This window comes from Podarcis vaucheri (genome assembly GCF_965113315.1).
Source record: "Podarcis vaucheri genome assembly, chromosome: 1".
NCBI classification, from domain to species: domain Eukaryota; kingdom Metazoa; phylum Chordata; class Lepidosauria; order Squamata; family Lacertidae; genus Podarcis; species Podarcis vaucheri.
Window position 1 is genome coordinate 11,622,502 of NC_138759.1, and position 20,568 is coordinate 11,643,069.

Here is a 20,568-nt window from a genome sequence, read left to right on the forward strand (position 1 = left end):
GGCTGCTATGCCAGATGCAGCATGCGGAATAGCTGGCTGGCCCATGTAAGCTGTTTAACAGAGGGTGAGAAGCCCCTTCACACCGTTATTTAGCAAACTGCAGTGTGAAGTTCCTCTTCCTCCCTTTCAAACGGTTATGGGGTGAGAGAGGAGGGGCTTGGGGTGAGGTATGGGGGAAGGTGTAAAGAGAGTCTGGTTGGTCAGCTGTGTGGTAAGGGCAGAGAGATGGGTGGATGGAGTGGGTGAGCAGAGCAAGCAGCGATGGCAGCCCCTAGTAATATATATTGCACAACCTTTGCTCTGAGAGCCTGTTGCACTCTGTGATAGAAGCAGATGAAACTGCAGAAAGGAGAGCACTTGAGTTCCCTTATGAGTGTTCTTGGATACTTAATCAGCATAAGAGGAGCCTCTGTGTCTAGGACCACTGAAGTTTGTTAGATGAAACACTTACTAAAAGGGAGCCATCACAAGATTTATTGTAATACCTTCATTAATCTGTAGTATTTGACAAGCTTTTTTCTTTTTTGTTCCTTGCAGCGGCAGGAAAAACACAAACAGTTGGAGGATTTCACGTCAACTTGGGAAAGGAATCGCGGGCGCAGACTCTCCAAAATGGTAACTTGTTATAACTTATTTAAAAACTAAAACTAAGGGTAAGGCTGCTCTGCTAAATAGTTCTATCCTAAAACTATCATGGGTTTGTCAGCTACTGATTGTGGGTGGCGTTTCAGAAAGGAGCAGCCATTTTTGATGGACAACTATTCTAACACCTTCTTGTGTGATGTGTTCTGTTGGAAGAGGGGGTTTACGTCAGGAAAATGGCACAAGTCTGACTGATTGGATGGTGGCACTTCAGCCAAGCCTTCTTGTACCCAATTTTTCCAGGGCAGTCTCTGAGCCCCACAGGTTTTCTAGCACTCAGTAACCTTGCAATAGATGGAGCTTGTTTCCCAGGGCATTGTCTGAGAGCACATGATGCAGTTACTTTCCTGATGCCAAATGGGTGTGGATCTGTTCAGTTTCTGGATGGGAGACCACTTGGGAAACTTGTGTATTCTGCCTTGAGTGCTTTAATGGAAGAAAGGCAGGATATAAATAAATGTAAATCAATCAATCAATAAATCAATCATTAGTGTGTAAAAGGTTGTTTTCAAGTTCAGGCTCCACAATATCTTTGTACTGAAATCTGGCAGATTCGTAATCCCCCATTCCCATTATTTATGATGATTCCAGACTCAAAATGGAATAGAGGTATGCATTTTCTTACAATCTGTTCTGCACTCGCCTCCCGCAAAAGACAAACTATGTGCTTTGGGAAACAACACCTCCTGCCCAAACAATCTTTAACATTGTTGTGAAATAAAATTATGAAAAGGGTGGGTCTAATGTAGGAACGTTACTCAGGCTAAGTAAGCCTTGGTTTGATCAACGCTCTTCGATAGAAGAAAGGCAGGACATATATTTAATAATAAATAAACCCTGGCTATTTCAACCCAACAAATGCTACTTATGTGCAACATCTGTTTATGGAGGCAGGCTTGTGCATTAGTGCCAAGAGCCAGATTAGACTCAGGGCCATATTCAGACTTGGAGGGAGTGCTCTCCTGTTCAGTCCCTTTGCGTTGGAGAAGCTGGAGCTTGGACTGCAGGAACTAAAAGTTACTGCTCTGTTGACAAAGCAGGGGCAGAAAGCCAACCTCCCATATTTACATCAGATGTAGCTTTCATACTGTACACTGATCACATGGGCTGCTCTCTGTGCACATACTGCTTGGTAGACCATGCCCATTGTGATGCGTACTTTATTTTTAAAATCCTATAGTGCAATTACTGTATATTTTAAAGCAAGTTTTATAGCATAAAATATATACTACGTTTAAAAATCACAATGGGCTGTTCTTCTCATTTCCTCTGTATTTTGAGCTTTCTTTAGGCAGTTTGACACTGCCGTTATTGACTAATCTTGGGTGTTGTCTGTTTTCTAATGTAAGAATTGGCTGATTTTTTTCTCATGAGTTCTTGCCAGCATGTCCTGTAAGGGTGCATGTAAACTGATTTTTCTCCCCAAAAGTTTAGTTTCATACAGTTCTGGTAGTTTCAGTAAGTCCCTTAAAATTGATAATTAACCATGCTGAGCAATGGTCACCACAACTAGCCAAAAGATGTTCATGCATGTATTTTTTAAATGCCTCCAAATAAAATATTAGCTGTGTTGTTTAGGGCTGATGGGAGTTGTAGTCCAGAAAATCTGAAGGGCACTGGGTTGGCAAACACTTTCCTAGAGAGCCCCCTTGCTGCTGATTCCATGGCCAGATAATTTATACCAGCGGCAGGGAATTTGTGGTTTTCCAGATGTTGTTAGACTACCATTTCCAAAATCCCTGAGCATTCACTAGGGACTGATGGGAGTTGGAGTGCAACAGCATCTGGTGGGGCACAGGGTCGCCATCGCTGATCTAAAAATTACTCCAGCCATGGCTTCACCTGGCTTGAGAGCAGTACATGTGAAAAGGATCTAGGAGTCTTGGTTGACCACAAACTTGACATGAGCCAACAGTGTGACGCGGCAGCTAAAAAAGCCAATGCAATTCTGGGCTGCATCAATAGGAGTATAGCATCTAGATCAAGGGAAGTAATAGTGCCACTGTATTCTGCTCTGGTCAGACCTCACCTGGAGTACTGTGTCCAGTTCTGGGCACCACAGTTCAAGAAGGACACTGACAAACTGGAACGTGTCCAGAGGAGGGCAACCAAAATGGTCAAAGGCCTGGAAACGATGCCTTATGAGGAACGGCTAAGGGAGCTGGGCATGTTTAGCCTGGAGAAGAGGAGGTTAAGGGGTGATATGATAGCCATGTTCAAATATATAAAAGGATGTCACATAGAGGAGGGAGAAAGGTTGTTTTCTGCTGCTCCGGAGAAGCGGACACGGAGCAATGGATCCAAACTACAAGAAAGAAGATTCCACCTAAACATTAGGAAGAACTTCCTGACAGTAAGAGCTGTTCGACAGTGGAATTTGCTGCCAAGGAGTGTGGTGGAGTCTCCTACTTTGGAGGTCTTTAAGCAGAGGCTTGACAAGCATATGTCAGGAGTGCTCTGATGGTGTTTCCTGCTTGGCAGGGGGTTGGACTCGATGGCCCTTGTGGTCTCTTCCAACTCTATAATTCTATGATTCTATGATTCATGTTGCAGCGGCTCACAGAGAAGCAGCTTTTACTTAGCTAGGATTAGCATTTAAACAATTTCTTTGTTTTAAGAGTGTCTCTCATATCCCCAACAATGACTCCAAGAAGGAGTCCTTGAACGATGTATTTTACTTCTCTCCCTATCTCTCCATTCTGTCTTCTTTTGGTGACAGGGGCTGTCTACTCCATGGCACTATTAAACTGGAGTGCTTGGATTTAAGCTGGTTGAGTCCCACCAAAGTAAAACGGACACATGTCCCAGATACAGTGCTTGAAAGTAAAATGCTTTGCTAAATGGTTGTATAAAGAAGCAGACTGCTTGCAGAATTGTCTTCTTTTGTGGCTTAATCTGGGGCCGCCTTACTGACAGTGCATGGTGGGTATTCTCTTTCACTCGGTAGAAAGGAATGCAGACTTTAATCTGTGTAACAAGCCCTCCTCTGGCTTGCTGCCACTCTGTCTCTGAGAAACTCCTTTCCAGCGTGTGCAGCACTGTGCTGGCAGATTCCCCAGGTGCTGAAAGAACAGTCTGTATTAATGTACACAGCACTGGGGTGGATGAGGACATTCTTCCGACTTCGATGTGAAAAGCAGTTGGCTGGCCGTTGTGCATAATCCCACCCCCTTCCTTTTTGGGCCAGGAGCAAATGAAACTGGGAATGATGTTGTAATTTTTGTTTTCACTGGCATTTGTTGACAAGTGTTTTGTCAGTTTGAAGTTCATAGAGCTTTGCCTGTTGACTTGAATATATATATATATGTGTGTGTGTGTGTGTGTATATATATATATACACACATATATTCAAGTCAACAGGCAAAGCTCCATGAACTTCATATATATATATGTGTGTGTGTGATGTGTGTGTGTGTGATGTGTGTGTGTATATATGTGTGTGTGTGTGTATATATATATATGTGTGTGTGTGTATATATATATATATATGCTTTCGTAGATTTTCACGGGTATAGGAATGCAGGTTTTGGTGTCTTCGGGTGTCTTCCCGTGTAAGAGTCGGGGTGTCTGTGCGACGTTTCGACGAGGTCTCACTCGTCATCTTCAGGCTGGTGCTTTCGGCTTCTTGTTACTGGAACAGAGCAGAGTCTGGTGTTTGAGTTCCTATAAATACTGTTGAGGGGTGTGGTGTATAGCCTCCAACGTTCTGGGTAGAGAGGAAGTTCCTAGATTAGTGTGCCTTTTCTTCTTTTGTTCCTTAATTACTTGAGGGATATCTTGGGTGATTTCATATATATATATGACCAAACTGTGGGAGGCAGTGGAAGACAGGAGTGCCTGCCGTGCTCTGGTCCATGGGGTCACGAAGAGTCGGACACGACTAAGCGACTAAACAACAACATATATATAATATATATATATTTAAAGTAAAGCACTGCTGAAGAGTTGGTTCAAGAGGAAGTATGTCTGCCAGTGGAACCTGCTTTTTTATTTTCAATCATTTGTCTTGTTAAATGCAGTTTCCCTGGAAGGTTATGAGGAGTTATTCAGTCAGAAGATTAGTGATAGTGGACAGACCCTCTTGCAAGGAACTAACATTTGTGATATTCACCTGTAATTCCTAATAGCAGGCATTCTGGGGCACCCTTTCAGTTGATGGGGGCAGAGGTTACGGGCAATGGACCTGGTCAGTGCCCTCCATCAACTGAATATGCACCCCTGAGGGGGAGCGGGAACCACACAAGTGTGCAAGCAGCAACCTTAAGAGTTGTTAATGGGCTGCTTGAGACTTTTGGAATGGCTGCCTGAGAAAGGTGGTTAAGGTCAGAAAAGTGGCTGGGCATGAGAGTTGTGCCTCAGCATCCTTTGCGACATCCTTCCTTGGAACCCTTGGCTCCCCCCAGAAGCAAATACCGTATTTTTCGCTCTATAACACGCACCAGACCATAACACACACGTAGTTTTTAGAGGAGGAAAACAAGAAAAAAAATATTCTAAATGAAATAGTGGATATATGATTTTTGTGGTTCATGCTGTGGCCACAGACATGTGATCTGACAGTGAGTTTGGAGTAGCCCAATGCAAAAATCCTGAGGATCCATGTGGATCCGTGCTTTGTAACCACGGAGGAGGGTAGGAAGGGGAACCATGGATCCTCTGCTCACAACTGCAGCAGATCCCCCCCTGCCACCCGCAGGCATTCGCTCCATAACACGCACAGACATTTCCCCTTACTTTCTAGGAGGAAAAAAGTGAGTGTTATGGTGCAAAAAATACGGCATATAGTTTAATGGAGTGTTCATATGTAACTTATTCTGAACATATCAGGGTAAAAATAAGAAGTCAGTATAGGTGACTGTGACTAAGACTGATAACTGCTACGGTTGTGAACTGACAAGTATGGCATGACTGCCAGTTGGCTGAGGCATTCCAAATTTTGTCTGTTCACTTAAGACAGGTGTTGGGAAGCTTTGGTCTTCTAGAAGTTGCTGAACTACTGCTCACATCGTCCTTTGCCAATGGTCATGCTTGCTGGGACTGATAGAAGCTGTAGTTCAGCAACATCTGGAGGGCCATAGGTTCCCCAGCCCCGACTTAAGGAAAACCTGAGCGCCAAGTTGCAGTGCTGAAATTCAGATTAGGTCATTTGTCCTTCCCATACTGTTTATTGACTTTAAGTCTGCAAGCAATCATGTGCACGCTTTCCTGGAAGTATGCTGAATAGAATTAGATTTGCTTCTGAATGCAGTGGGACTCGCTTCTGAGTGCACATCTTTTGGATTGCTTCAGCCCCCACAATAAAATATTTCAGGGGGCTGAGCCCCCCCAAAATTGATGAGCACATTCCCATTCATATGGTGTGTGTGCACTGTGTCATGTGATCAGTTATGCAGGGCTGGGTTCACCTGGCCCCCCACAAAATTTTATTCAAGTTGGCACCCCTGCTTTATGGGTATACTTAGAATTGTCACCTTAGAGAGGCAATATGAAAATACTGATTTAGCAAACCTCTGTTGTGTCCTGGCAATTTGCCAATTACCTGGAACAGAGCTAGTTGAGAAATCGGGTATGTTAGTGTAGAGAGGGAAACGGCCAGAAACTTTCTTTGATGATCATGAATTCGTGTTCATGGAAATGAATGTCAAGTTTCTGAATTGTAACTTGGGAAGGTAGTACAGTGGTACCCCGCAAGACGAATGCCTCGCAAGACGGAAAACCCGCAAGACGAAAGGGTTTTCTGTTTTGGAGGCGCTTCGCAAGACGAATTTCCCTATGGGCTTGCATCGCAAGACGAAAGCCCATAGGGAAATGCTGGCGGTCGGGAGCAAAGACTTTCGCCCACAGCCGGCCTTCAGAAGAGGACCTCTTCTGAAGGCCGGCGGGGGGCAAAAGTCTTTGCTCCCCCCCGCCTGCCTTCCCCCCCGCCTGCCCCGGGCGATCTTAAAATGCTGGCGGGCGGGAGCGAAGCGTTCGCTGCCGACCCCCAGCATTTTAAAATCTCCCCGTGTCCCGGGGAGATTTTTAAATGCTGGGGGTCGGCAGCGAACGCTTCGCTCCCGACCCCCAGCATTTTAAAGCGCTGTTCCGAAGCGGGTGGGGGGCGGGAACACCTGCCCCAGCCGCCCCACTTCGGAACGCTGTTCCGAAGCGGGGAAGGGGGGCGGGAACACCTGCCCCAGCCGCCCCACTTCGGAACGCTGTTCCGAAGCGGGGAGGGGGGGCGGGAACACCTGCCCCAGCCGCCCCACTTCGGAACGCTGTTCCGAAGCGGGGAGGGGGGGCGGGAACACCTGCCGCAGCCGCCCCACTTCGGAACGCTGTTCCGAAGCGGGGGGGGGGCGGGAACACCTGCCCCAGCCGCCCCACTTCGGAACGCTGTTCCGAAGCGGGGAGGGGGGGGCGGGAACACCTGCCCCAGCCGCCCCACTTCGGAACGCTGTTCCGAAGCGGGGGGGGGGGCGGGAACACCTGCCCCAGCCGCCCCACTTCGGAACGCTGTTCCGAAGCGGGGAGGGGGGGCGGGAACACCTGCCCCAGCCGCCCCACTTCGGAACGCTGTTCCGAAGCGGGGGAGGGGGGGCGGGAACACCTGCCCCAGCCGCCCCACTTTGGAACGCTGTTCCGAAGCGGGGAGGGGGGCGGGAACACCTGCCCCAGCTGCCCCACTTCGGAACGCTGTTCCGAAGAGGGGCGGGGGGCGGGAACACCTTCTTAAGGCGGGCAGGGGGCGAAAGTCTTTGTCCCCCCTGCCTGCCTTCGCAGGGGCTTTTAAATCGCCCCGGACAGCGGAGAAGTCCTCCGCTGTCCGGGGCGATTTTAAAATGCCGCCCGCCAGCATTTTAAGATCGCCCGGACAGCGGAGAAGTCCTCCGCTGTCCCGGGGTTTTTTAAAATGCTGGGGGTGGGAAGAAAAGCCCTTGTCCCCCCCCCCAGCCTTCAGAAGAGGTCCGGGGACAGACTGTCCCCGGACCTGGTCTGAAGGCGGTTTCCCTAGGAATGCATTAATTGATTTTCAATGCATTCGTACGGGAAACCGTGCATCGCAAGACGAAAAACTCGCAAGACGAAGAGACTTGCGGAACGAATTAATTTCGTCTTGCGAGGCACCACTGTACGTTCTTACAATCTAGTGTCCATCAGGCACTCCATCACAGGGCCACTCCTTTAGAGAGCTAGCCTCAAGGACAGGCATACAGACAGGCTTCGGATGGTACAGATCAATGTAACTAGTTTCATTCAAAGGATTTCTTGGAAAATGTAGATGAGGCAAGTATTTTATTTCTTACAGACTTGAAAGTCCCGTGATACAGCAAAGTGACTGAAATCAGCTTGCAAATTGCATATTAAAATTCCACATCTCAGTTTGTAATTCCCACTATCTCGAATTCCGCCACCAGTATTTTCACAACCACCAAGAAAATAGTGTTTGTGAGAGCTACAAGATGACCTCTCTTAGCTAACTGTGTCTCCAATTTAGAACAAAACTTTGACATGTTTGTGCTAGGGCAGGGGTCGGCAAGGTTTACCTCGCTTGGGCTGGTTCACTCCAGCGGAGATCCCTCCCTGGGCCGGATTGCATGAGCGTGTGAATGCGTGTGCCCATAGTTTTCGGCACCTATTTCTGCGCAGACGCGATTTTCAGCACCGCGGAAGCGAGTCCCCGTGCCACGCTGGGCCGGTTTAGCACAGTGCGCAGGGACTCGCGAGTGGGCGGCTCATGTGCCAGTTAGACGACCCCCGTGGGCTGCTTGTGGCCCATGGGCCTTAGGTTTCCTACCCCTGTGCTAGGGCCAAGGCTAGACTTGGGACAGACAAGTTGAAGAGGGTCATACAGGACTTTAATTTAAAATACAGTAGATTATAGGGAAAAGGGGTATATGGGATAGTTTCTCTGGAGAAGGGTAGTACCTCTGGTGAGGGATATATCGTGCTCCTTGTGCCCTGGGGTAGTCACTTCAGTGCTTCTAATACAGCGGTTTGGCTTTATCCTCAGAGGCGCACCCCATTGTCTCTTAAGACAGATAGATGCCGACCGCCAACAAATATGGAATAGGGATATTAATACAGATCCACACCCCTATACTTTTTACATGCATTATATGTGATGGAATGACCTGTGGTTAACAGATGCTTACTTGCTTCATTTATTTGTTCAAGGAACTGGGTGTCCTGATAAGTAAGTATTGGAATAACTTAATTCAGTTAGGTACCTCTTCCCCCCAGCTGGCTTTAGTTCATCCTCACATTGTCATGTCATTCAAGGTGAAACAGATTTGGGGGAAAGGGAATTAAGATTTAATCCAAATCTCATACGTAGCGGTCAATAATTTACCACTTAATTTAGCAGTTAACCCACCGTAAATTCCATCCCTCCCTCTCTCTTCCACCCACTTCATAGTGCTGGAATATATCATCAAACTTCCCAGCTTGTTTCTCCCTTGGGAAATGCTAATGATTTTTACCCTGTTTTTATCTTCCAGCCAGGTTATTTTTCCTGACTTGCTCTTCTTCAGACACAAACATTGAAATTCTTTTATTCACATCCTTCATCCTGGAATTTCCTCCGCTTCATTTTGGGCAATCTTTGCCCCTTGATTTCAATCTTCTCAAATCAGATCAAAGAACAGGTCTGATGATTTATTGGATTTACATACGGCCTTCGTACCAACGCACCCAAGGGAAGTTTACAATTTAAAGACTAAAACAAATGCATTATATAAAATGAAGATTGACACAGTCCTCTCATTCCAACTGACTGGTAACCCAGTCAGATGAGCGTAATGATAATATCAATAACAATAATAATAAACGTAATGATGATGATGACAATAATAATAATCTGATAATATGTTTGCTCCCTGGCCTGGGCTCCAGCCTACAAGCTTATTGCATGTTCCCGATCTCTTGACCACAGTTAGTATTCATGGAACATTACATTTGTACCAGGCCACTTAATGATGATACAGCTGAGAGAAATGAGTCATGTAACCAAAACAGTATGGAAAGTTTGTGCATACGAAGTGAAAATATATATATATATTTCTTTTTCTTAATGCAAGTACTTTTTAAATGAATTGGCAGAAGCATTTTTACTACATTTTCCCCTGGAGTTGAATACTATGCAAAAATAAGAAAGCTATTCATTTGGTGAAATTGTTGTTTTGCTGCTGCTAATAGTTCTCTAATGGCATTTAGAACTTGGTAATTTATTTGCAGACCTGAGTTCATAATGCTTCAAAACCATTGAACTGGTATTTCTTGATTAAGAAATACATCAGGAAGGTTAGATTGCTTAAAGCAAAATTGGAGAATTGCAAAATTGAAGCTGCAGACCATTCTGTATTTTTAAGAGCAAGGAAGGTTGGGGGCAAGGTGTGGGGAGAGAGGTGGCATAACTATAGGTATGGATTTGGAATGACAGAATCAGACAGATAGATGAAATCCATTCTTAGGGAGTCAGCAAAGTTGTCAAGAATATATGAACTGGTATTAATGGTTTATTAATCCATCTATCCTAATTTGTTGGAGGCAAAACATGGGCTGTGTAGTAATTTCTTGAGGATAACCTATTTCAGAAAACGGAAGAAGCAATGAGGAATATGACGGGTCTTGAATTGTTTCTGTCAAATACGGAAGGACTGGTGGAAAATGTGAAAGTTGCTGACATCTTGAGTGGCAGTAATCCTAAGTGAGGGAGTGAAAGTAGCAAAGTTGACAGTGAGAATATTCGTGCAGAAAACGAGTTAAAAATATAAAAATACAGTTATTCAGATATGCATGCCCCATTGAAGCTGACGATTCTGAAATACGTTAGTAATCTCAGAACCATTCATTCACAGCTGTGTTTGGGAGCCCATGAAGAACTGACCTTCTTACCAGTAAAGCGATCCTTTTGGCTCTTCACAATCTGATTTTTCACCATCCTGAATAATTTGTTGCTATCTGCAAACTTTGCCACCAGGACTGTAGTACCTCAAGGACTTCTTCTCCCCATATGAACCAACCTGAACCCTTCAATAATCATTTGAGGTCCTTTTTCACGTGCCTCCTTTATAAGATTTCTGGCGGCTGGCAACCCAAGAACGGGCCTTTTCTGCAGTGGGTTCCCTCTCCCTAGGGTGGATTGTCTGGTGCCTTCATTACATATCTTTATGTTTCTCTGTAACTGGGCCTTTGGCTGATTGAACGTTCTGTGGCCTTTTAAATGTGTTTGTGGGAGGAGGGGTTATTGGTTTGTTTTTGCTTTGTTATGTATTTTGTGTTCTTATTTTGTATTTTTATGTGGTAAACTGCCCTGTGATCTTTGGATGAAGGGCAGTATACAAACAAAACAAAAGCTTTAGAAGTAGGAGATATCCTGTGGACTTTTGTGGGTGGTACTGGGAGAACCTGTTAATGATTTTAATGCTTATTTTGATCTCATTTTGCAATATTTGCTTACTATGGATCTAAAGGGTGGGGGTCTGTTGGCCAGAGTGAGGAACCCCATTGTCATGTCCCCACTTTTATTTGTTCTTCTATGGAAATCAAAGCATGGCTGATGTTGGTGCCGTCATCAGTGCAGCCCCGGTGTTCCATTTCATATCCTACACACACAGTGATTATACACAGTGCTCTTTTCCTTGTATTATGCATGAAGTCAAAGCTAAGAGTCATAAAGCAATTTCTGTAAGCCCATTAAAGTGAGAGCTTTTTTCCCTGTAGAGAATTAGATGTGCAGCCTGTGTGTTGGCAAATTTAGTGGCAAATGGGGTTTGGTTGAAACTGTATTTAAAAACACAGTTAACAGCATTAAAACTCCTAGAGGGAGCTGTGTGTTGCATGCGACCGAACATTTCCAGCATGAGTAAAACGTTAACTCCATGTGTGAATGCACACATGTCTGCTCATTGTTGGGAGCTTGTCAGCTGAGCTAACAAAATACCTTAAGCCAACTCAAATTTTCAATAAATTATTGCCTTGTATGGCTTTTATGCTGAATAATACAGTGGTGATCTACATAAATAAATAGCTGGGGGACCCAGTATGTTTCAAGATGTATCTATATCTTTACTCTTCATCAGGGTAAAACGAAAGCAACGACACACAGTACGTCAAGCTGGTGTCCACTTAAAGAAATCTTAACTGATGAATTAGCCAAATTCCTCTGATTAATCAGTTAAGGGAATAATCCTATACACAAGAAGCTCTCATAAAGCAACCCAGTGTAGATTAAGCCAGCGTAAAGTACACCAGATCCAAGCTTGTTTCACAAGTGGCAGAGGGAAAACAAGCCTTTAAAATAGGGTTGGCGTTACACCAGTGTGTTTCCACAGCTAAAGTTACACCAGGTTGCCAGGCACATGACCAAGCCGAACAGGCTTGGGATCCCACTGATGGGGAGTTTTGCCAGCATAGCCTGGCTGCATTAGAAACCTCCTGGCTCAGCCAGCGATCCACTAGATCAGTGGTTCCCAATTGGCTAATTACTGAGGACCCCTTATTTCTCAAAAGCCAAGCCACGAACCCGCTACTTTTGAAAAATTTGATAACTCTATGCACTAGTGTAGCTAGGGGCCAGAGGGGTGGGGCACCCCGGGCAGACTTACATTGGGGACAGCACGCCGGGGCCCAAGGTGACGTGCTAGCATAGGTGCCGACTCCATGGGGCTTGAGGGGGCTCGAGCCCCCTCAAAAAATTTTTTGGGGGGGCTCAGCCCCCCCAATAATCTCGGGCGCCCTTCAGCAGAGCGCCGCCGCCGTCCCCCGCCTCCTCCCCACCTGCTCCCTCGCCAGCCAGCCAGCCAGCCGCGCGCCCTAGCCGGAGAGCCCCGGCCGTCCCCCGCGAGATTAGGGAATCCCCGGGGGCGGGGGCTCCTGCCTCTAGCCCCAGGTTTCCCGCATATCAGCTGTTCCGGAGCTGATTGATAGGCGCAGCACGCTCTCCCCTATACGCTCACGAGGGGGCGGCGCCACTTTATTTGCATATTCATGAGCTTATTTGCATATTCATGAGCTTATTTACATTTCACGAGCTTTCCCGGGCCCCCCCAATATTTTTTATAAGTCCGCGTCCCTGCGTGCTAGTGCAGGTGCCCCAGAGCTTGGCGTGCTGCTTCCAAAAGCAGTGCAGCCCAGGGCTGGGCTCTTAGCGCGCTGAGCTGCTGCATCCTCCCCTGGCCCCACGAGTGGTGCTGGCCCCATGAGTCCGCGTGCCACCTCGCCACAGGTACCCTCCAGCAGAAGGGCACCTGCGAGTTACTGCAAGTGCCTGCAGGATGCCAGAGCTGCCATACTGTGTCACTCACTGTCTCCCTCTAGCTGGAGGGTGCCCCGCAGGAACACGGCAGCTCTGGCCCCAGCCCTGTGCTGCTTTTGCAGGCTGCGCTAGGGTGGTTCCAGAGCACTGTGTCCCACTCCATGGCCCTCCAGGTAGAGGGTGCTGGGAGGGACACAGTTCTGGCAGTGTGCCCTGCCTCAGCTTCCCCCACCCCCATAGGTGCCCTGCCCTGCCCCAGGCACCCCAGTGGCTTGCTGCGCTGCTGACTCTATGGTAGTTACCTCTGCAAAGCAATTTTTTGAACCAAATGTGGGGTAGCTACTAATAAGCAAAGGTTTTTAGGTATACTAAAAAACAGACTAGGACTGGCTGAGCGATACCTCGTGATAGATCAGCAGCTAAACATCGCGATATTCCGATATATCACGATGTCTGAAATTGGAGATCAGGCATGGAGATGAGGGAAGGAGCAGCCTTGGAGATCTGGTGGGTGGGGGCAGGAGAGGAAGTGGAATCACCTCCATCGCATGGTTTGAGGGGATGGGGGTGCATCAAGCTGCCATCAGCGAGGCAGCCAGCGAAGATGCACACCCACTATGGCAGCTGCTACTTTCCTGCTGACTGAGAAAAGCTGCTGTGCCTCAGTGCCATAGGAAGGTAGTGCCACAGTGCCTTGAATTGAGGGCAATCAGCTGCCCTGTTCTCTGTCTGTGTGAGGGCAAGGCAGTGCCTTACAATCGGCTACTCTGGTCTCCCTCAGTGTAAGGGAAGGCAGCTCAGATCAGCAGTGTTATTGGCTGAGATCATCTTGAGATATCAGCGGTGCCTTGAAATCGGCTGCCCTGCTCTCACATCCGCGAGGAGCAATATATTGTTGCATATTGCCAAGTCAAAATCATTATCGAGGTGTGATTTCAAAACTGATTTTGGCCAATGTATTGAAAAACCACACAGTGCTCAAATAGACCATAAAATTGCGATATTACCATGCAAAAATGACAAAAATTAGGGGGGGAGGCAAGGGATGGGGCCGTAGACCCCCTTGGTGCGTTCTGGACCCCGAATTGGAAACCTACACTGGATCCTAACCCTGCTGAACCTGGTGGGTCTTGTTATAGGATCACTCCTTTAATCAGCATAACTGTGAATATGAATAAAACTGTGTTTCTGAAGGCACTCTCTTTGATTTTAGGTAATGCACCCACCAACATTTTCAAACAAGGGCTCTATGTCTTGGCTTTTGAAAAACAAGGGGCCCCACAATACTTAGTTAATTGGGGACCACTGCATTATTGGGGGATTATTGGATTGTCTTTGTATTTGTTTTTATTATGTATTTTGTGTGTTTTTCTATTGTAATTTTATGTTTGAACCACCCTGAGATCTATGGGTATAGGGCGCTATACAGATCTAATAAGTACAGTGGTACCTTGGGTTACATACGCTTCAGGTTACAGACTCCACTAACCCAGAAACATTACCTTGGGTTAAGAACTTTGCTTCAGGGTGAGAACAGAAATCGTGTGGCGGCGGCGCAGCAACAACGGGAGGCCCCATTGGCTAAAGTGGTCTTCAGGTTAAGAACAGTTTCAGGTTAAGAACGGACCTCCGGAACAAATTAAGTACGTAACCAGAGGTACCACTGTAAATAGTAAACAGCCACAAGAGCTGCTATCTAAGAAGAGGCATTCCCTCTTCAGTCAGAGAGGAGGAATGTCTCCTCTAAGATGGTGTCTGCCACCTGCAGTTTTTTTTAATGGTTCCATGGACTTCTAATTGACCAAAAGGCATTTAAGCGGTGAATCAGCTGTACATTGTGGGCCTAATTATGTCTTGTGTTTTGTCTCTTGGTAGGATTCCTGATGTAGAGCACTGGTTTCCCAGCTATTAATTCAGTGTAATTTTGAAGCCTTTTTGCACATTGTTGCTATGTTTTATGCTTTATTTTGTGTGCAACCTTCTTGGTGGATTATATTCATATAAAAGCGGTGCCTCTTTACAAGTACTGTAAATTGATATTCCTTGAGTGAAGGACACTCATCTATTCAAGCTTAATTTGATTCCTTTAGATTTGTAAGATTATGGGTGGGTAGCAAATTCTCTCTCTTGCTCACATGCGCACCATACACAGTTCAGCTCTCTAATCACTGCTGCCAGGCAGCTGAAGACTCTGAAGAAAGATAGAGAGTGCCTGGGAACATTGCTTAGTTGGTTGGTTATGTCCATTTTATTTTATTGCAAGGCTCAGAGTTTATGCTAATATATATATATTAATCAAACCTGTCCAGTTACTGTAGGCTAAGTGCTCCCAGTGGTGTCTCCTGCACTTTAAACAAATTTGATAAGGGTGATTGTTGGCTTATGATACTTACAACAACAAAGGACTTATTAATGGGAGGGCTATTGCCGTATATTGAGTCAGATCATTGGTAAGTCTAGCTCAGTATTGTCTTCACAGACATGCAGTGGCTCCCCAGGACAAAGCTAAATGATAAAGCAGCCACCAGGTGACCTTTCCTGAGGTGGCAGATTCTGAAGACCTGCCTGCCCTGCTCTTGCTTCTGAACCTTTCTCCAGCTTCACTGCTTGGATAACTCTTGAGTTTGGAAATTTCATATTGGTTGGAACCTTCCTCTAAATACAAACTGAAGTTGAGTTTCTGAGGATGTCAGATTAGGCACCAGGTATACTGCATGTGTTTTGAATTATGGTGCTGAGGAGACTCTTGAGAGTCCCATGGACTGCAAGAAGATCAAACCTATCCATTCTGAAGGAAATCAGCCCTGAGTGCTCACTGGAAGGACAGATCCTGAAGCTGAGACTCCAATACTTTGGCCACCTCATGAGAAGAGAAGACTCCCTGGAAAATACCCTGATGTTGGGAAAGAGGGAGGGCACAAGGAGAAGGGGACAACAGAGGACGAGATGGTTGGACAGTGTTCTCAAAGCTACCAGCATGAGTTTGACCAAACTGTGGGAGGCAGTGGAAGACAGGAGTGCCTGGCGTGCTCTGGTCCAGGGGGTCACGAAAAGTCGGACACGACTAAACAACAACAATGTGTAGTAAATATGAGGACCAGCAGTGAATTTTTGCTTCTTTCTGCGTTGTACTAAGACACTCCTAAAATGAGCTCTTTGGTCGTACAGAGGAAGCTGCCTTTGTTCATTGATGCATCTATCTCACTATTGTCTATTTTACATGATTTGGCAGTAGCTTGCCAGGATTTCAGACAGGACTCTTTCCCAGCCTTACATGGGATCTTTTGCAAGTAAAACACATGCTTTGAACACACCTTTAGCCCTTATTTAAGTTGGGACAAGCTTACTTTTATTCCATTCTGTTAGAGGAGTGTTGTAATTCCTACAAGAGAGGCTGTATCATGGAGCAGGATATAGTGACTGTACTCAGTAGCTCCTGTTCTTTGGTGCGTAGGGGAAGACCTGAGATGTACAATAGTTTGCTGGTGATTCAGAGACATGGTGCCCGTGGAGGGCTGATTCCACTGCCAAAATAGCCGCAGCACGCATCTTGTGTTAGTGACCACTTGTTTGTGATTCCCTGTGCACTAGTCTGTAGGCCAGAGCAGGGAAGGGGAAGGAGGAGATAATATCTGATCCACCTCCATTAACCCTTCTCAGCTTGCTTTGTAGACATGGCAGGTGTTTTTGCCAGTGGTTTCTGCAGTGTGTTTCCACAGTGTGCCATTTTCTCACCCAGGTCTGTTGAGCCATAGCATTTTTTCTCACGCTGGATGCACTTTTCTCTCTTCATTATGTTGGGAGTCTACAAAATAAAACATTTATTTTGGCACCATATCCCTGGAAGGAGCTTCTCTTGAAATTCTGGGCTGGAATTGACTCGGCGTTCTAACGGTGCCTGTGCATATGTGAGAAACGGAGGGGGAAGAACGCAGCCGCGGCACTTGCAACCCTTCCCTTTTGAAGGGGAAGGAAGGTATTTTGTGTTCTGTTCTTTGGCTTGAGTTCACGCGAGTGGGAGGATTTGTAGAAATGTTCTGTTTATTAGCTGTTTGCAGCAGATGAGTAAGTGCACTTTTTGTTTGAAATTGCTGCAGCCTTATGCAATTTTTCTTCTTCAGCATTTGTGCTGTGAAAATTACAGGAGGGGGGAAAATGTATCCCAGTCTCAGATTGTTTCCGATTCCAGATACACAGAACTATCTCCACTCGTTTGTACTGCTTCTGAATGCCAGTTGCTAGGAATCACAGGTGAGGAGAGGAGTGCTGTTGCACTTGTGTCCTCCTTCTAGGCTTCCGATAGGCCTCGTGAGAAGAGGATGCTGGGCTTGAAAGGCCATTGGCCTGATTCATCAGGCTGTTCTTATGTTACATTAAGTTTATATGCTGTTTAATAAAAGCAACCCACTGAGCCTGTATTTTCTTGTTCCTTTAAAGCCACACACACAAAGGGACCTGCAAATTACGGGCTTGGGAGCATCATGCTAGTTTCTACTAGGTAGCTGGAAAGTCCAGGTCCACCGTGATAGCACAATAACATTTTATTAATTTATCAATACAGACAGGGATATTGACTTTTTGCCCCTCAGTACCTCTGCCGCCACTTTGCTACTCCTTTGCACTGTATCACTATGTGAAGCTGATGGCTCACAGAATCATAGAGTTGGAAGGGACCCCAAGGGTCATTTAGTCCAACTCTGTCTCCAGGCAAACCCACGGATGAGTCAGGGGGAGTCTGACAGTTATCCCAATCCTTCCCCACTGTGCCCACAAGCAGTGACTAGGTATGCCTGCTTGTGGTAGTCGGGGTGCAGTGACGGCCAGCCTTCCCCACATACTCACTTAACCAGCAGTAGCGTTGTAACGGGCCATCCTGGAAAGGGAACATCCTTGCTCATCAGTGGGCTTACCTGTCTGTGCTGTTGTAATGGATTTGTCCAAGCATCAGTAGAGGGAGAAGTGGCTGTGGGGTGGGGTGTTGCAAGGTAAAAAAGCAGGCAAGGGGAGGGTTGAGCTCTGTTTTCTAGCCTCTTCTGAATCTGCTTTGCCTAAAAGCAGCATCCCTTAGGAGTTTTATTATATGTGTTTGCAAGTAGCATGTAAGGTAAAGGTAAAGGTACCTCTGCCCGTACGGGCCAGTCTTGACAGACTCTGGGGTTGTGCGCCCATCTCACTCTATAGGCCGGGGGCCAGCGCTGTCCGGAGACACTTCCGGGTCACGTGGCCAGCGTGACAAAGCTGCATCTGGCGAGCCAGCGCAGCACACGGAACGCCGTTTACCTTCCCGCTGGTAAGCGGTCCCTATTTATCTACTTGCACCCGGGGGTGCTTTCGAACTGCTAGGTTGGCAGGTGCTGGGACCGAGCAGCGGGAGCGCACCCCACCGCGGGGATTCGAACCGCCGACCTTTCGATCGGCAAGCCCTAGGCGCTGAGGCTTTTACCCACAGCGCCACCCGCGTCCATGTACATGTAGTTCATCTTTTAAGAGCGAATGGTTTCAGTCATTGCAGTCCTTGTTCTTGAAGCTGGAAGCTGACTTGGAACAGTTTGAGGGTTATTCAGGAGGTCCTTTTGTTCTGAGGTGCATGATCTTCTTTTGCAGCTTAACACATTTTTTATTATTAAGAATTTTTATTTTCTTTGAAAATTTCCAGTCTTGGGAATCTTTTGTGCTAGAACAAAGGGAAGAAAAAGGCATGATGGGGGCTGCCTTTTAAAGGGAAATTAACCAGTGCAGAATACAACAAAGCTGTGGGCTAATTATAGTCAAATCAGTTGATTTTTTTTGTTTTTTTGTTTTTCTAAGAAGCTGCACTGCACTCGTGAGGCTTATGAATCTTTTCCACAAACCAAAATAAGCGAGGAGCAGGGAAAGGCTATATAGCTAAATCATTCAGATTCTTATTAACACAAAATGCACTGTGTGTAGTTGGTGATTGTTGCATGAAAACAACAGGAATTTAAGGAAACGCAAGCTCTGGGCATTGCAGTTTATCATCAGCATTGAGCATCTCCTTTGCCCGGTTTGCACAACATTATGCCAAGGTACAACTCATTGAGACCATGTCGTGTGAATGTACGGCAGAGATGCTCACAACTGCCCTGATCATCCCCAGTCCTTTTTACTGCTGTGCTAAGGCAAGGGCTTTGTGCTTAAATTGTCTCCTATTAGCCATGAGCTGTAGCCCCTGTTGATGATCAGTTAGGAGACAGCTTACCCATGAGTCCTGGTTTGGACAACATGTGAAGCCAAACCTTGGCCTTACAGGGAGGGTGCCAATGCCAATTGCAACTGCATGGAGATTTTTGGGCACCAGGTTGGTGACTACAGTTTAAATGCCTCTGCCTTAGTCCATAGTTAATCCCATTTCCGTTTCCATTTCCACTGTGTGTGTTTCTCCTTCTTGAATATTGGGACAAGTGAATTGCTGGAAGAGCAAACTATGCCCTTTTAAAATGTGGAGGGTTTTTTTTTGGGGGGGGTGTTATTGGGTTGGTGTTGTTATTTTGATTATGGATTTTGTGGTTTTATATTTTGATCTTATTCTGTAAACTGCCCTGAGACCTGTGGGTATAGGGTGGTATATAAAATCAATAACCTACAACAACTACAGTCAAGCAATGTAGTTGAGATCATAGAGTTGTAGAATTTTAGTACAGTGGTACCTTGGGTTACATACGCTTCAGGTTACAGACTCCTCTAACCCAGAAATATTACCTTGGGTTAATAACTTTGCTTCAGGATGAGAACAGAAATCGTGCTCTGGCGGCAGCAGGAGGTCCCATTAGCTAAAGTGGTGCTTCAGGTTAAGAACAGTTTCAGGTTAAGAACGGACCTCCGGAACGAATTAAGTACTTAACCTGAGGTACCACTGTATTAGAAGGGACCCTGAGGGTCATCTAGTCTAACCCCTGGCGAATAGATATTCCATTGTGGTGACTGTAATCTAGATTTAAGCTTATATATCTGAGTTTCTAATACTGGAAGGTCGGTAATACTTTTGGAAATGAGAAAGCTAATTGAGTAATTGAGTCACCATGGAATCTCTTTTTAGAGCAAATTTTGTTTTAATCATATGTAATGCAGACAATGTTTTCAAGAAGTTTTAGCTTCTGCAGTTTTCAGTAGAACATAAAAAGAGCCCTGCTGGATCAGGCCAAAGGCCCATCTGGTCCAGATGCTTAGGCAACGGCACTCTGCCCACTTGTGATTTACCAGCAACTGGTGTTGAGAATCATACCGCCTCTGTCTGTGGAGGCAGGACTATTGTTTTTAATAGATTTCTTTTTTATCTTGTATTTCTATTTGTGTATTTTCCAATGATATAAATAAGTGCTTTTCTAAGAGCACTGCCAAGCTCTGGTTTAAGTCAGAGTCATTGAAATAAACCTCTGGGAAATTTGGGGAGACCAAAGGCTGAGATTCTGATGGAAAGGCCGGCAAATGGTCTGTAAAATGATCTTAGGCCCAGAGCAGTCATAATGCTCCTGATTTCCTAACTATGGTTAAAAGACTGCGATTGTCCAGAGCAATTCCCCACTCCTTTTCCTTTTATTCTTTGCTTTGTTAACTTCGCTCTTGCGTTGATATGAGCACTGATGAAAACTGTAGTTAACACAAAAGACAGTTCCTGCAAAGATCAAGGACTGAAACTGCAGTTTAGGGATGGGGAACTGTGACTGTCC

General features: G+C 46.0%; 1 protein-coding gene across 1 annotated transcript in view; it reads left to right on the top strand.

The window, feature by feature from the left end:
* The window catches only part of BRF1 (BRF1 general transcription factor IIIB subunit), a 209,716-nt gene that overhangs the window by 14,797 nt on the left and 174,351 nt on the right, over positions 1-20,568 (top strand). The window contains exon 2 of the mRNA XM_082217898.1: positions 538-615. Coding sequence (XP_082074024.1) covers positions 538-615 — 78 coding nt within the window. The remainder of the gene's footprint in view (positions 1-537; positions 616-20,568) is intronic.